Genomic DNA, 16,418 nt, shown 5'->3' with positions numbered 1-16,418 from the left:
GAATTCAAATTAGAAGAAGAAGAAGAATCATTCGAAATTGATGTTGAAACAGAGAAATCATTGAATATTTGAAAATTTTCCGCAAATTATAAGGTACACCCGGTTGCGTGTAGCTCTACACGCAACCGGGTTAAAACTACGTCGTTTTGATAGTTTTTGCAACAAAAAAAAATTAAAAAAAAAAAAAAAGCACAAATATTTTCCAGAGATTCTGGCAGTTATCTAAAATAATTTAAAATTTTTAAAAACTGCCAAAGAATAAGGCTAAAGAAAAGGAATTACGGAGTAAATTTTGGAAAATCAAATTATCACATAGGGAGTGAAATCGGTTCCTCAAGAACAGACGTTGGGTCAATCGATTTGTTTACCAATTGCTGCACCATCGTGAGTACTATTATATGTTGTCGGTTTGTTTTCTCGAATTGTCTGTTGTTGTTCTTTTCCAGATTGAACATATGCTTTTATTCACAGTTATGTGCTTTCAGTTGTAATTATGTACTTTTATGTGTAGTAATGTTTTTTTGGTCGTAGATATGTGCTTTTAGTTGTAGTCATAAGATAACTAGTTGGAGGTGACTAATACGAGATCAATTGTTATTTGTTCTTAAATGTTGTACTTCTAGTACTATTATTTGAGTAGGATTCGTTTACCAATTGTTGCACCATCGTGAGTACTATTATTTGTTGTCCATTGGTTTTCTCGAATTATCGGTTGCTGTTCTTTTCCGGATTGAACATATGCTTTTATTCAAAGTTATGTGCTTTTAGTTGTAATTATGTACTTTAATGTGTAGTAATGTTTTTTTAATCGTAGATATGTGCTTTTAGTTGTAGTCATAAGATAACTACTTGTAAGTGACTAACTACGAGATCAATTGGTAATTTGAGTAGGATTTTGTTCTTAAATGTTGTTCTTAATTATTATTTTGAGATTTTGATGGAAATAATTTGTTAAGATATTGATATAATCTTTGACTTTTTATTTAATAAAAGTAAGTGAATTTTTTTGTGAATATTTTTTTTGTAAACAATCATGATTTGCGTTTTTTTTCTGGCGGAAAATAATTATATTGTGATTTTAATATATTTTTTTAGGCAAAAACTATCAAAACGACGTAGTTTTAACCCGATTGCGTGTAAATCTACACGCAACCGGGTGTACCTTCTACTAATTCAGAATTTTCCATCCCTTTCTCTCTCTAAAAACAATTTAAACATATACGTAAGCTTTCTCTCTCCTCTTCACACTTTTTGAATTCAAAATTATGAAGCCCAGACATATAAATAGCCGCAAAAAGAAGCGAACAACAAAAAGAAATCGCGAAAACTAAACAGAGAAGAATAGAGCATATGGTGTTCTTTTGTAAAGTGGAACATGTTCTTTTTATCTGCAGAATTAATGAAAACACGCGTTTTGTTTAAAATGTTTGCGTTTAATCCCGGTGTACCTAGATCTAGGTGCACACGCCTGCACCATCCAAATTGCGGTACGTATCACCACTGAACACTAGCCAAGTGTCAGGTTATTGACGTAAGATCATTATGTAGTTTTTTTCTTTTTTCTTTTATGGAGGGGTCATCACAGTCATCGGCATCACATCTTCATATGGGATTGCCTTTTAGTTGTGGAAAAAGGACAAAAAGAGATTGCCTTTTTTCCTTTTTCGTAACGTTAACTAAAATAGATTAGTTACCAAAAAGGTCGAAACCCATCAGAATCAAACAGTGTATGGAGTCAGCCAACTGTATTTTTACTCGAAAGATTTACTCGAAAGATTTCCTGCAGAATAAACTTTACCTGTAATTTCCAAAAACTGAGTCCATTAGACAGTTGCCACGTGTCCATTGTTTTTGACATGAAATCTTGTCTGCATTTGTAATCGCACGGATGTTGATTGATTGAGTTTCAGATTGACTGTGACTGCCCCAAATTTTGATTTTTATTTCTATTTTCAGCAGTTACTTCCAAGTTCCAACTATGGACGGATTTAATTCCCTATTTTGCAAATTTCTTAAAACAGTTTCCAGCTGAATATCTCACCTTTTATTCTCACGCATTTAAAGAATCTTTTCTTCACCGGTCATTCACCGTCTTGGAAATTTAAAAATAAAAGTATTTTGCGGGAGGAATTCAGCATTTACTATTTAACCTAATGTTTTTATTCAATGATTTTAGTTACTCCCTCGATTCTGAAGGTTAATCCATTTTAAAATCTAAAACAATCCAATATAAGTACACTTGTCACATAAAAATTTAAATCATGTGAGTATAAGAGAAAACTAATTAAGGGGTTTATCGGGGATAAAAATGTACTTGAATATAATATTAGATATATCTATGAGGATATAATTGAGATAAATATTAACCAAAAAGGAAATATTTCAAAATGGACTAACAAAAAATCTAATACGAAAATAGGATTAACATTAAAAAACAGAAGAGATATATGGAAAATGAAGAAATTAAAATACTTTCTCTGTTCCAGAAATATTGCACCATGGTTGACTTTTACTCCTCTAACTATTACTTTGACTCTTAATATCTCAAATCTTGTGCAAATAAAAATTATAAAAATTAGTATTTAGGAAATATATATTGGTACGAATCTAACATGACCCCACATGACTAAAATTTCCTTACGTACAAATCACAAAAAATGGCCAAAGTTGTAGTGTGAATAATGTAAAAAACAAATGGTGCGATATCCGGAACGGAGGAAGTATCTCATTTCTTCCCCTTATATAAAATTACTACTCTGTATACAAATTGTTAAAGTACTCCATTACAATCATTTAGTAACGGAAAATATTACTCATTATGTTATTCCATTTTTTGCAACACCCATTTACTCCTTTGTACCCTTATTTCCCCTTCATATATCTACAATAACTGAGTAAAAAAGAGAGATACTATCTATATTAATTTATATTTTGCGTTCTTTTGTTGCAGTGCGAACATTCTCTATTTTTTCCCTCACCACATCTTTTTCTTCACAAAAAACAAAAAAGAAACAATAATCTACGCAGGTTCACATCAACATTATTGTGCGCTTCTCGACTCCTCGAAACATCCATTCAAACGATCACAACTTAATCAATTTTTCAAGATTGAACTTTCCCTCTAGATGATCGTCCATCTCGCGGGAGGGTATTAAGTAATACATATCTATCTCCTTAATTGATGGTTCAATTATTAAATAGAAAGTGATTGATTATAATCAATCACAATTGTCTATATTTGTAGATACTATTCTAGTGTATTTTCTTATTTAGAAATTTATCAACTTTGTACGGAGTAATATTTTTAAACTTGTATAAATACTCCAACATTAACGTTAATACTATAAATCTTTATCATAAAATCACACTGCGCATTACTTTATTCTGCAGTATTTTAATAGAATACAAAAGACATAGGGGAAGAATAAGGGGATATCTGGCGGGGCCCATGTCCATACCTATGATTTAGTATGATTTTTTATTGTGGAATTCCCATTATACCCTCACTAGTGGAAAAAGGGTCATTTGCATCGCATTTTTAAGCATATTTGCGTCGCACATCGTGCGTGGCAAAAGCTCTCGACGCAAATGACTAAAAGTCATTTGCGTCGCACATTTGTGCGACGCAAATGACCCTTATTTGCGTCGCACAATTAGCAAATGTGCGTGGTAAATAACTTTTCAGGCACCATGTTGAAAAGTCATTTGCCACGCACATTAGCTAAATGTGCGACGCAAATGACTTTTAGGCGCCAAAAAAAAAAGTCATTTGCCACGCACATTAGCTTAATGTGCGACGCAAATGACAATTTTAGCGCCAAAAAATTAAGTCATTTGCCTCGCACATTGAGCTAACGTGCGTTGTAAATGACTTATTTTAAAAAAAAAAAAATTCGTTTTTTAATATTTTAGTTGGAAATTCCGACATGATCGTCTTTGAAATTAGACGCTTCATTCCCAATACCGGGAATACATTTATAAATAATACCTGTCACAAAAGTTTACAACGTAATTAACGTTCCCAATAAAAGGCAATTAAATTCGTCATAGATCGATCAACCAACATGCTACAACAAACATAAAATTATTACAACAAAGGTACGTAGCTAGCTAGAGATCAAGTTCATATTACAAATTAAGCTAAAAATTCGACATTGTTCATGAAGTAATCTGCCCAAAAATCTTTCACCTCATTAATCTCCTCCGGTGAATAAGGCAATGTTCTTGAAAAATCCTAAAAAAGTGTAAATAATTCAATTTATCAACGATTGATCAATATAATAGTTTTGTGTACTTCAATTTATTATATAAAGTACGTAGTTTATGAGAACATACCTTAGTAAGATCTTGACTATTACCATGATTCATTATTATGTCGTACATAAAACGCATGACGTAGTAGCCACAATCTAGTGATCCCGGTTGTTGAGCACACTAAATGCATTAAAATAAATAACACAAGTAAAATTTCTATCACATTGTATGTTATAATTTTGAAAAACTTGTTTCTTAGGTAAATAATAAACTAATTATACCTGTGCTGGAATCCATATTAATTTAGTTCCCTTAGATTGTCCACCTAGTCTCTTGTAACTCCGAAAAGCACTACACATTCGATAAAATATACAATTATATATACTTTGTTTACACATGTAAATGCAAAGAATATTTTACATGTAAGTGCAATTATATACTTTGTTTACACATGTAAATGCAATTATATACGTAGTAGCCACATTTAAGGCTAATTGAGTCGTTCTAGGTCATTTTTAGGCAAAAATGATGTTTTCGAACCCAACTTTGAACTAAAGAACCTAAGGAATGTTTTTAAACTTATTACACGTCTCATATGCATAGTTATAACTTTCTAAGGCTCTTTACAATCTATTATTTCACATTTAAGGCTAATTGGGTCGTTCTAGGTCATTTTTAGGCAAAAATGATGTTTTCGAACCCAACTTTGAACCAAAGAACCTAAGGAATGTTTTCAAACTTATTACACGTCTCATATGCATAGTTATAACTTTCTAAGGCTCTTTACAATCTATTATTTCACATTTAAGGCTAATTGGGTCGTTCTAGGTCATTTTTAGGCAAAAATGATGTTTTCGAACCCAACTTTGAACTAAAGAACCTAAGGAATGTTTTCAAACTTATTCTACGTTTAATATGCTTATTTACAACTTTCTAGGGCTCTTTGAAATCTATTATTTCACATTTAAGGCTAATTGGGTCGTTCTAGGTCATTTTTAGGCAAAAATGATGTTTTCGAACCCAACTTTGAACCAAAGAACCTAAGGAATGTTTTCAAACTTATTCTACGTTTAATATGCTTATTTACAACTTTCTAAGGCTCTTTACAATCTATTATTTCACATTTAAGGCTAATTGAGTCGTTCTAGGTCATTTTTAGGCAAAAATAAAGTTTTCGAACCTAACTTTGAACCAAAGAACCTAAGGAATGTTTTAAAACTTATTCTACGTTTAATATGCTTATTTACAACTTTCTAAGACTCTTTACAATCTATTATTTCTGATTTAAGGCTAATTGAGTCGTTTTAGGTCATTTTTAGGCAAAAATGAAGTTTTTGAACCCAACTTTGAACTAAAGAACCTAAGGAATGTTTTCAAACTTATTACATGTCTCATATGCATAGTTATAACTTTCTAAGGCTCTTTACAATCTATTATTTCACATTTAAGGCTAATGGAGTCGTTCTAGGTCATTTTTAGGCAAAAATGAAGTTTTCGAACCCAACTTTGAACTAAAGAACCTAAGGAATGTTTTCAAACTTATTACATGTCTCATATGCATAGTTATAACTTTCTAAGGCCCTTTACAATCTATTATTTCACATTTAAGGCTAATTGAGTCGTTCTAGGTCATTTTTAGGCAAAAATGATGTTTTCGAACCCAACTTTGAACTAAAGAACCTAAGGAATGTTTTCAAACTTATTACACGTCTCATATGCATAGTTATAACTTTCTAAGGCTCTTTACAATCTATTATTTCACATTTAAGGCTAATTGAGTCGTTCTAGGTCATTTTTAGGCAAAAATGAAGTTTTCGAACCCAACTTTGAACTAAAGAACCTAAGGAATGTTTTCAAACTTATTACATGTCTCATATGCATAGTTATAACTTTCTAAGGCCCTTTACAATCTATTATTTCACATTTAAGGCTAATTGAGTCGTTCTAGGTCATTTTTAGGCAAAAATGATGTTTTCGAACCCAACTTTGAACTAAAGAACCTAAGGAATGTTTTCAAACTTATTACACGTCTCATATGCATAGTTATAACTTTCTAAGGCTCTTTACAATCTATTATTTCACATTTAAGGCTAATTGAGTCGTTCTAGGTCATTTTTAGGCAAAAATGAAGTTTTCGAACCCAACTTTGAACTAAAGAACCTAAGGAATGTTTTCAAACTTATTACATGTGTCATATGCATAGTTATAACTTTCTAAGGCTCTTTACAATCTATTATTTCACATTTAAGGCTAATTTAGTCGTTCTAGGTCATTTTTAGGCAAAAATGATGTTTTCGAACCCAACTTTGAACTAAAGAACCTAAGGAATGTTTTCAAACTTATTACATGTCTCATATGCATAGTTATAACTTTCTAAGGCCCTTTACAATCTATTATTTCACATTTAAGGCTAATTGAGTCGTTCTAGGTCAATTTTAGGCAAAAATGATGTTTTCGAACCCAACTTTGAACTAAAGAACCTAAGGAATGTTTTCAAACTTATTACACGTCTCATATGCATAGTTATAACTTTCTAAGGCTCTTTACAATCTATTATTTCACATTTAAGGCTAATTGAGTCGTTCTAGGTCATTTTTAGGCAAAAATGAAGTTTTCGAACCCAACTTTGAACTAAAGAACCTTAGGAATGTTTTCAAACTTATTACATGTCTCATATGCATAGTTATAACTTTCTAAGGCCCTTTACAATCTATTATTTCACATTTAAGGCTAATTGAGTCGTTCTAGGTCATTTTTAGGCAAAAATGATGTTTTCGAACCCAACTTTGAACTAAAGAACCTAAGGAATGTTTTCAAACTTATTACACGTCTCATATGCATAGTTATAACTTTCTAAGGCTCTTTATAATCTATTATTTCACATTTAAGGCTAATTGAGTCGTTCTAGGTCATTTTTAGGCAAAATGAAGTTTTCGAACCCAACTTTGAACTAAAGAACCTAAGGAATGTTTTCAAACTTATTACACGTCTCATATGCATAGTTACAACTTTCTAAGGCTCTTTACAATCTATTATTTCACATTTAAGGCTAATTGAGTCGTTCTAGGTCATTTTTAGGCATAAATTTAGGGAAAAATGGCATTTTCATATGCATACTTTACTTACTTGTTTAGTGGCTCCTTAATCATCAAATTTCTCTTCTTCTGTTGAGAATCAAATATGTAGACCTCACGTTTAGACAAACAAAGAACTAAAAGCATCCAATGACTCCTACATACAAACAATAAACGTATGTAGTTAGAAAAAAAAAAGTTAAATTTATAACAATCAATTAAAAATGAAGTTTAAAGTAATTTTTATACTTTTCGTAGTATGGACATAAGATGAATGTCTTAGAACTAAGTGCACTCATGGACCTCGTCATGTACAATAGAATTCGATCTGCATCGGACTTTAACATGGTGGCCGAGATCATCTCCGGGCACATGAATCCAATACTATTGGGGTGACAATCATCGTGAAAACACAACTCACTCAAAGCCCTATAATATATAGTGTAAGAACGTTAAGACAATCATAAAAATCAAATTTAGGGGCAAAATATGAATTTAGGTAACTCACGTAACAAAAACTTGTATTGTTGATATATTGAGCCATGCTCCCGAGAGAAGTTGATCGGTGTCTTCAACGGTGACACTAATTTCAAAGTCCTTTTCCATATTGAATGTCCTTTTAGTGCAATGTACATTAACGTGCTCCCCTTCTTTTAATCCCAAAATCATAGTTTTCATCACATTGCACTTACCACTCAAATTTTGCACTTTATAATTTTCAAGGAAATAGGTTTTTGATTTAGTGTTGGACGCTTTTGTTCCACTTCCCCCAAGCACTATCTCTTTCCCTTTGTTCCCTTTCCCTTTAGGCTCTTTACTTGTAGGCTTGTTTACCTGAGGTATGATTTTCAAATAACGATATACATATTAGTGAGCATACATGGTATAATAGTTCTACTTCAAATTATCATGCATATGTTAGTTACCTCCTCATTCGTAAGCGACACCAAATGCTTTGGCCACTGAGTGAAGGTACCATGAGCTTGAGCAAGTTTCTTAATATATTGAGAAGGCACGGGGACGGGAGCTTCTTTGTACGCGGGCTCAAAATCATCAACGCTCACTTTCACGTTATCGGACGTGACGTCGTTGTGGTGATCAAGGAGCAACTCTGGACATATGGTACCATAGGCAACAAAGACTTTCTCGGAGCCTATGTTCAGGTATAGATGGCACGGGACAAGTTCCTTATTATTTATTTTGAACAATAACGCAAATACAATGTAACATGTTAGAAAAGTTCAATAGAATTAACTAGAAACAAATTACTTGAAAAACACAAATTATCATACCGTAATGTCGGAAAATTGATCTAAACCCCCGGAACGACAACTACTATGAACATTTGCGTCTATCCTCATCTGGCTTGGTATTTGGACACCAAGTTCTTTAGCAAATGTGATAAATTTCTCCATAACCATGGCATCCATCTTGGAGTTCATCTCTTGTATTGTCTCATCTTTGACCCTTTTGGTCACTCTTGCTTCCATTTCCTCCATCTCCGCATCTCCATACCGTCGAAAGCTACGCCTCTCTCCGGTCCCCCACACAGCTTTGATGCCTACTCCACCACCAAATGTTAGTGGTCTCCCTTCTTTAGTCTTACCAAGTGCACGAGATAAGACATCATCTCGTGCACTTTTGGGAACAAATTCCCCTTCATCTTGTTTCCTTTTCCATTCATCCTACATGAAATCAAATGGTTTTGAGAAAAGTTCAACACTTGGTTTCATATTTAAGAACATATATGAAATTAGAGGAATCACAACATTACGCAAAATTGTTAAATGAACTTACAATATTTTCTTTGACCTTTTGTGTGCCCTCATCCGGGAAGTAAGGATTTCCTTTCTCATCTGGTACCGATCTTGCAAGAAGCCATAAACATGTCCTACTCGGCAAACTTGAAGAAATTGTAGACGCAGAGGAACCTTCAGATGACGAAGAAACTGAGGGAATGTACCCTTTTCTCTGCCATTCACTTGTCATTTCAGCATATGATTTCTGTCCCATATGATGAGGACATATGTTGAAAGATTGACTTTGTCTTGCTTTCTCACTTATTTCCTAATTTTAGGGGGGTAAAAGAAATTATTACAACAAAATAAAACTTAGATTATACCAAGACTTTAAATAAGAATAATTTTTATACCTCAGCTTCTTCGGAGGTACGTATCTTCACAAATTCCTTCCATATATCCTTAGTTATATAACTATACAAATCATATGGCATCTTTTCATCTTTTGGCATTTTTCTTGTACCCCGGATCCAACCAGTCGTCAATCTTGATTTGAATTCCCTCCAACGCTTATCACAACTCTTTAAGACAACTTCTTTCTTAGTTTCATCTGTGATATGAAATTCTCTCTAAATGAAAGAAAAAGAAAAGGAACAAGAAAGTCTTTTAGCACATGAAAAAGACACGTAGATATGTACAACTGAATTTCCAAAATAAAACCGGTTACCTTGACGTCTTCCCACAAAGTGTCTTTTATTCCTTGTGAAACATCTTCCCAGGTTCTGATCAATATTGAAACCTTTGCGCGACTTATCTCGCCAATGTGATTCTTGTAATCCGTTGCCCATTTCCCTGTGAGTCGGTCCAAGTGATCCCATTCAATTATTCTTGGAACCCCGGGCATGGATTTTATTCCTTTTGTAGGGCCTCTTGGCTTCTTTTTTTGCTTTTGGGGCACTTGATTTGGTGATTTGTTAGATGGACCTGAATTTGCGTGTTGATCTTCATCCATGCCTGACGCTACTGCATTGGAAAATCATCAAAATTACATACCTTCAAAAGCAGGATTTTAAAAGAAAAATAAAGGATCAGTTCTGTGCACTCATCTGCACAGCTCAGATCAGAACTGTGCAGATCAGTGCACAGAACTGATCAGTTATGACCAGTTCTGTGCACTGATCTGCACAGTCTTGCTCAGAAACTGTGCAGATCAGTGCACAAAAATGATCAGAACTGACCAGTTCTGTGCACTGATCTGCACAGTTCTGATCTGAGCTGAATATGTTTTGTATAAGAGTTTTTTGTCAACATTGCCTACATATAGAAATGCATATCTGAATATGTTTTTTATAAGAGAAAAATTAGGAACCATTTTGATGCAAATATCAAGGAGGAATCGGTGTCAGCTTTTGAACAAGCCAATAGACAAGCCAATAGTGTACATCATACGCAGTCATCATCATTGCCACTCATAAGGACTTCACTAAGGTGAGACAAGGCAAGAGGGAGAGGGAAGGGGATGTAGGTAGCTTCAAAGCCTCCAATTTGTGTCACTCTCCTCTATAGGTAGCTTCAAAGCCTCCATCTGCACAGTTCTGATCTGAGCTGTGCAAATCAGTGCACAGAACTGGTCAGTTCTGATCAGTTCTGTGCACTGATCTGCATAGTTCTGATCTGAGCTGTGCAGATCAGTGCACAGAACAGGTCAGTTCTGATCAGTTCTGTGCACTGATCTGCACAGCTCAGATCAGAACTGTGCAGATGGATGCACATAAATGATCAGAACTCATTGATCTGCACAGCTCTTCATTCGCGTATTTACATGCTCAATTGCACTAAAACGCCCAAGGGTTTTGCAACATTTTGGAACAGAAACCCATAAAAGACACCATCAAAATATTGCAATGTAGGGACCGTAACTTAGAAACAGTCACCCAATCTCACAAAACTCTTCTCTCAATCATGCATGCTGTCATTATTTCGATTCTAACCCAAACCATATGCATAGTTATAACTTTCTAAGCCTCGTACTAATTTGTTATTCCACATTTAAGGGTAATTGGGTCGTTATAGTACATATTTAGGCAAAAATGACGTTTTCGAACCCAACTTTTAACTAAACAACCTAATGAATGTTTTCAAACTTATTACATGTCTCATATGCATAGTTATAACTTTCTAAGCCTCGTACTAATCTATTATTCCACATTTAAGGGTAATTGGGTCGTTATAGTACATATTTAGGCAAAAATGACGTTTTCGAACCCAACTTTTAACTAAAGAACCTAAGGAATGTTTTCAAACTTATTACATGTCTCATATGCATAGTTATAACTTTCTAAGCCTCGTACTAATCTATTATTTCACATTTAAGGCTAATTGAGTCGTTCTAGGTCATTTTTAGGCAAAAATGAAGTTTTCGAACCCAACTTTGAACTAAAGAACCTAAGGAATGTTTTCAAACTTATTACATGTCTCATATGCATAGTTATAACTTTTTAAGCCTCGTACTAATCTATTATTCCACATTTAAGGCTAATTGGGTCGTTATAGTACATATTTAGGCAAAAATGACATTTTCGAACCCAACTTTTAACTAATCTACAAATTAACTTGGTGAAAAATATAGTTGCCAAAATAGTACCTATCTCACTATTTCTCTTTTTCAACATAAAATCCTTCATCATGATCTCGGCGCGTATAACTCATGTCAACATCGTCAATCATTTGAGGGATATGCCAGGAGGAAGGTGGAATCTCATTAAACTGCTCATCATACTCTTCTTCACCATCTACATCCTCAACGCCAAGTATTCTTCTTTTGCCTTCCAGAACAACCGACCAACTACGATCGGCAGGGTCAACCATGTAAAAGATCTGTTTTGCCTGTGATGCTAATATGAAAGGATCTGCAAGATGCCCAACTCGACTAAAGTTTACAAGTGTCAGGTACCCATGTTCATCCTTTTTGACACCGCGACTAATATCAACCCACTTGCACCGGAATAGAGGAATCTTAAAATACTTATATTCCAACTCTAATATTTCTTCAATGACTCCATAGTAAGAGTTCGTCTTATCTACAAGTGTTCTATCTTTTACACTAGCATACTCTGAAGACAAACATATTGCCGTAACACCACTATTTTGCATCGTCGTTTTGTCATCTTGTCGCTTCGTGTAAAAAGAATAGCCATTGATGTCGTACCCCTCATAAGATATGACTTGACATTTAGGACCATATGCCATCCATCTCACCATGTCAGATACCTCATTAGGCGTGTCGGAAAATTGATCCATCACTCGACGCTTGAACCATGTGAGGAATGAACGAATATGGTCTTTTATCAGTTGAGGACCATTTTTTGAAGGATAATGCTCTCTAAGAAAGTTCATGTGCTCAGCCACGTATGGATGGACTTCACTAAGACTTTGCACCACAAACAGCTCAACCTTACACATCATTTCAGAACCGATTGATATCCTTTTCCTGCCAATTGTACCTTGACCCCCAAGTCTCCCATCATGTCTAGACTTTGGTACTCCGACTTCTTTCAAACGTGCCATATATTGAGAAACCCATGCAGCAACTTCCTCCGCGACGGTTCGTTGGACAATACTAGCTTCAGGTTTGGCCGGATTCATCACTCTATCTTTCAAGGTACCCATTTCCCGTTCAAAGGGATACATGTACCTCATACAAACTGGCCCACAAAGCTTAATTTCACGAACAAGATGAATAATCAAATGAGGCATCATGTCAAAGAATGATGGCGGAAAATACTTTTCAAACCGACACATGGTCTCAAGTACATCGGCCTGCAAATCATCCAGTATTGTTGGATTGATCACCTTGCTACAAATTGTGTTGAAAAAGAAACACAATCTTGTAATGGTATACCTCACTTGTGGCGGCAATATCCCTCGAATTGCAACCGGCAGCAATTGTTGCATCAACACGTGACAATCATGAGATTTCATTCCAACTAATTTCAAGTCAGACATGGACACAAGTCTACGAAAATTTGAAGAGTAACCGGCAGGGACCTTTAAGCCATGCAAAGACTCACAAAAGCTAACTTTCTCCTTTTTAGACAAGGTGAAACAAGCTGGGGGAAGGTACCAGCGTTTTCCCCTTTCTTGAGGTGCCAACTCGGAGCGACCCATAGCAGCCATATCTTGTCTAACTTTAGGCCCATCCTTCGTTTTCCCTTGCATATTCAACAATGTCCCAACAATGGCATCACAAACATTTTTCTCAATATGCATTACATCCAAACAATGTCTAACTTCCAAATCTCTCCAATATGGGAGATCCCAAAAGATAGACCTCTTCTTGTAACCACCACTTGGCAGACCTTTATAAGGCTTACCAAACTCTGTCTCAATGTCTTTAACCCGTTCATAAACCTCACACGCACATAAGGGGGCATGAGCTTCTCTCATCTCCAATTCTCCATTAAAAGCTTCCTTCTCTTTTCGAAATGGGTGATCTTCAGGAAGATACATCCGGTAATCCATGTACACATCTTTCCCACAAAATTTTAGGCGCCTCGAGACCAAATCATCATGACAAACTGGACATGCCTTCTTTCCCTTTACAGAATACCCTGACAAATTTCCATAAGCCGGGAAATCATTTATCGTACAAAAAATCATGGCACGTAAAGTGAAATTGGTTTTGGTGTATGCATCAAACATCAACACCCCTTCATCCCACAACAATTTCAAATCTTCAATGAGTGGCTCTAGATACACATCTATGTCATTTCCGGGTTGTTTAGGCCCAGAGATTAAGAGCAACAACATGATGTATCTACGCTTCATGCATAACCAAGGAGGCAAATTGTATATGGTGAGAAGAACCGGCCAAGTGCTATATTGGGTACTAAGTGTCCCAAATGGGTTCATTCCATCCGTGCAAAGACCAAGCCTGAGATTCCGAACTTCTTCCCTAAAGACCTTGTACTTTCGATCAATGTTCCTCCATTGTGGAGAATCAGCAGGATGCCTCATTAACCCATCTTTCTTCCTCCCTTCGGCATGCCACCTCAAGAGTTTTACAGTTTTCTCTTCTGAGAAAAGGCGCTTAAATCTTGGTATAATTGGAAGATACCAAAGCACCTTAGCCGGAGAAGGTTTCTTCTTAGTTGATGTTGCATCATTCTCCACGATCTTGTAACGGGACAATCCGCATCTTGGACACTCATGCAGATTTGCATACTGCTTTCGATACAACACGCAATCATTTGGACACGCGTGTATCTTCTCATAATCCATACCCAAAGGACACATAAGCTTCTGGGCCTCATAGTTAGACCTTGGAAGTTTGTTTCCTTCAGGAAGATTACCAGACGTGGCCTCCAAAAACTGTAAAAAACTCTTGTTGGTCCAACCGTTTTCCACCTTTAAGTTGAAATATTTCGATGACGGCACCAAGTACAGTTTTTGTAGAACCATGATATAACGGTGTTGCGGAAGCTTTGATTATACTATCATACATATAGGGACGCTCAACGAAATGATGGTCTTCCACATCATGCATCATATCATCTATCCTATCTTTCTCCTCTTCTTCCTCACTTTCAACACCAATATCATCCTCAATTTCATTATCATCACCATTATCACAATGATTATGCTGACTCGAGCTCGGCATACTAGAACTTGCCCCATGATCTATGCTCTCACCATGCCATGTCCACGTCGTGTAGTTACCCTTAAAACCGCGACGAACTATGTGATCAACAATATCATCAATATCCCGATACCCCCTTGAATTATTGCAATCACAACAAGGACACAGAATTAAACTTGATTCATGTTCTGATTGATGTTTCAAGGCAACCTTAATGAACTCTTGAATCCCTTGTAAGAACCTTGTAGAAAATCGTTTACTACCATACATCCAACTCCGATCCATTTTCAACCACTAAAGATAAAACAATATGACCAAATTTTGTCAAAGGTTAGAATATAAACTAGGCTATTCATATCATTATAAATCCTAAATTTTGTAGCAAACCCAAAACATGATTTCATATATCACCTAAATTCATTTCATAGCCTAAATTCATTTCATAACCTACACAAACCATCTCATAAAACTACACAAACCCAAAACTTCATTTCATAACTTTTAATTCAACAAAACCTTAATGTAATAAACAACTAAAATTCAACAAAACCTAAATCCTAAAATGTACGCAATTAAAATATAATTCAACTAAAATTCAACAAAACCTACAACTAAAATTCATCAAAACCTAAATCCTAAAATGTACCCAATTAAAATTCAACAAATAATATCAACCATTAAAATTCAATTATAATGCATAATTAAAATTCAATTATAATGTCCACAATTAAAATTCAATTATAATGTCCACAATTAAAATTAAAATGCACAATTAAAATTCAATAAATATCAAAATTAAAATCCAATACCTAAGAGAGGAGAGATGACAATGAACAAGGGCGGCTGAGTGGGTGGCGGCGTGGGCGGCTACCGTGCCATGGACGAATTCCTTGGCCGTGGGCGGCAGCTCTAAAAAGGGAGCAAGCAGTACGTGAAGCGCGCAGTGAGGCGAAGCAGTGAATTAAGTAGCGAAGGAACGACCGTCGCGAAGGAACGGCCGGCGCGACGGAAGGCGGCGAAGCAACGACGACAGTGCCGCCGGTGAGAAGGAAGCAGCTAGTGTTGGTGTTGGTGGTGGTTTCGTTTGGGAGGGCGCAGTGTTTGTCGAGCAGTAACCTAAGTCAGAATGAATTCCTAAGCAATTAAGGTAGAGCGCGAATTCGAAAAAAAAAAATTTAAAAACCCAGTGCGTCGCCTATTTACAAATATGCGTGGCAAATGACTCTAGGAGCATCCTAGAGTCATTTGCGTCGCAGATTAGTAAATCTGCGACGCACTGGATTGAGTAAATTGCGTCGCAGGTTTACTAATCCGCGACGCAAATGACTCTGGGGGGCATCCTAGAGTCATTTGCCTCGCAGTTTAACAAAGCTGCGACGCAAATGACTAAATTTTATGCTAAAATTTGTCATTTGCGTCACATGTTCAGAATGGCGTGGCAAATGCGGGGATGCAAATAAGCCTTTTTTCACTAGTGCCTAGTGTATTTCTGAAATATTTTAGATATTAAGATTTAACATATTATTTTTCAAACAAACCCTATTATCTTGTACTTCCTCCGTCTTTTAATACTCGCAACGTTTGTTAGTTTCACGCATGCCAATGCACAATTTTGATCATTTATATCTTAAGTTCTCTTTATGCAAAAATTATAAAAAGTTGATATTTTGAAAATACACATTGAGACGAATCTAACAAGATCACACATGATCA

The 16,418-nt window shown here is 35.4% G+C and overlaps 2 protein-coding genes across 2 annotated transcripts; both read right to left on the bottom strand.

Annotated features, from left to right (window-relative positions):
- Nucleotides 1-3,952: 3,952 nt before the first annotated feature.
- Nucleotides 3,953-7,479, bottom strand: LOC130469585 (uncharacterized). The gene is made up of 4 exons (XM_056838954.1): nt 7,381-7,479; nt 4,536-4,605; nt 4,336-4,434; nt 3,953-4,234 (listed from the first exon to the last, which is right to left on the bottom strand). Exons 1-4 carry the CDS (start codon nt 7,473-7,475, stop codon nt 4,136-4,138), a joined length of 363 nt encoding a protein of 120 aa, XP_056694932.1. The 5' UTR covers nt 7,476-7,479; the 3' UTR covers nt 3,953-4,135.
- A 1,135-nt stretch (nt 7,480-8,614) lies between these two features.
- LOC130470139 (uncharacterized) lies at nt 8,615-9,366 on the bottom strand. Its single transcript, XM_056839745.1, has 2 exons — nt 9,126-9,366; nt 8,615-9,013 (listed from the first exon to the last, which is right to left on the bottom strand). The coding sequence occupies exons 1-2, from the start codon at nt 9,339-9,341 to the stop codon at nt 8,615-8,617; spliced, it is 615 nt and encodes a 204-aa protein (XP_056695723.1). The 5' UTR covers nt 9,342-9,366.
- Between the last annotated feature and the right edge of the window lie 7,052 nt (nt 9,367-16,418).

Source organism: Spinacia oleracea, chromosome 3, assembly GCF_020520425.1.
Source record: "Spinacia oleracea cultivar Varoflay chromosome 3, BTI_SOV_V1, whole genome shotgun sequence".
Classification (NCBI taxonomy): Eukaryota; Viridiplantae; Streptophyta; class Magnoliopsida; order Caryophyllales; family Amaranthaceae; genus Spinacia; species Spinacia oleracea.
The sequence above is the reverse complement of the archived record's forward strand: the minus strand, read 5'-3'. Positions and strand labels throughout refer to the sequence as shown.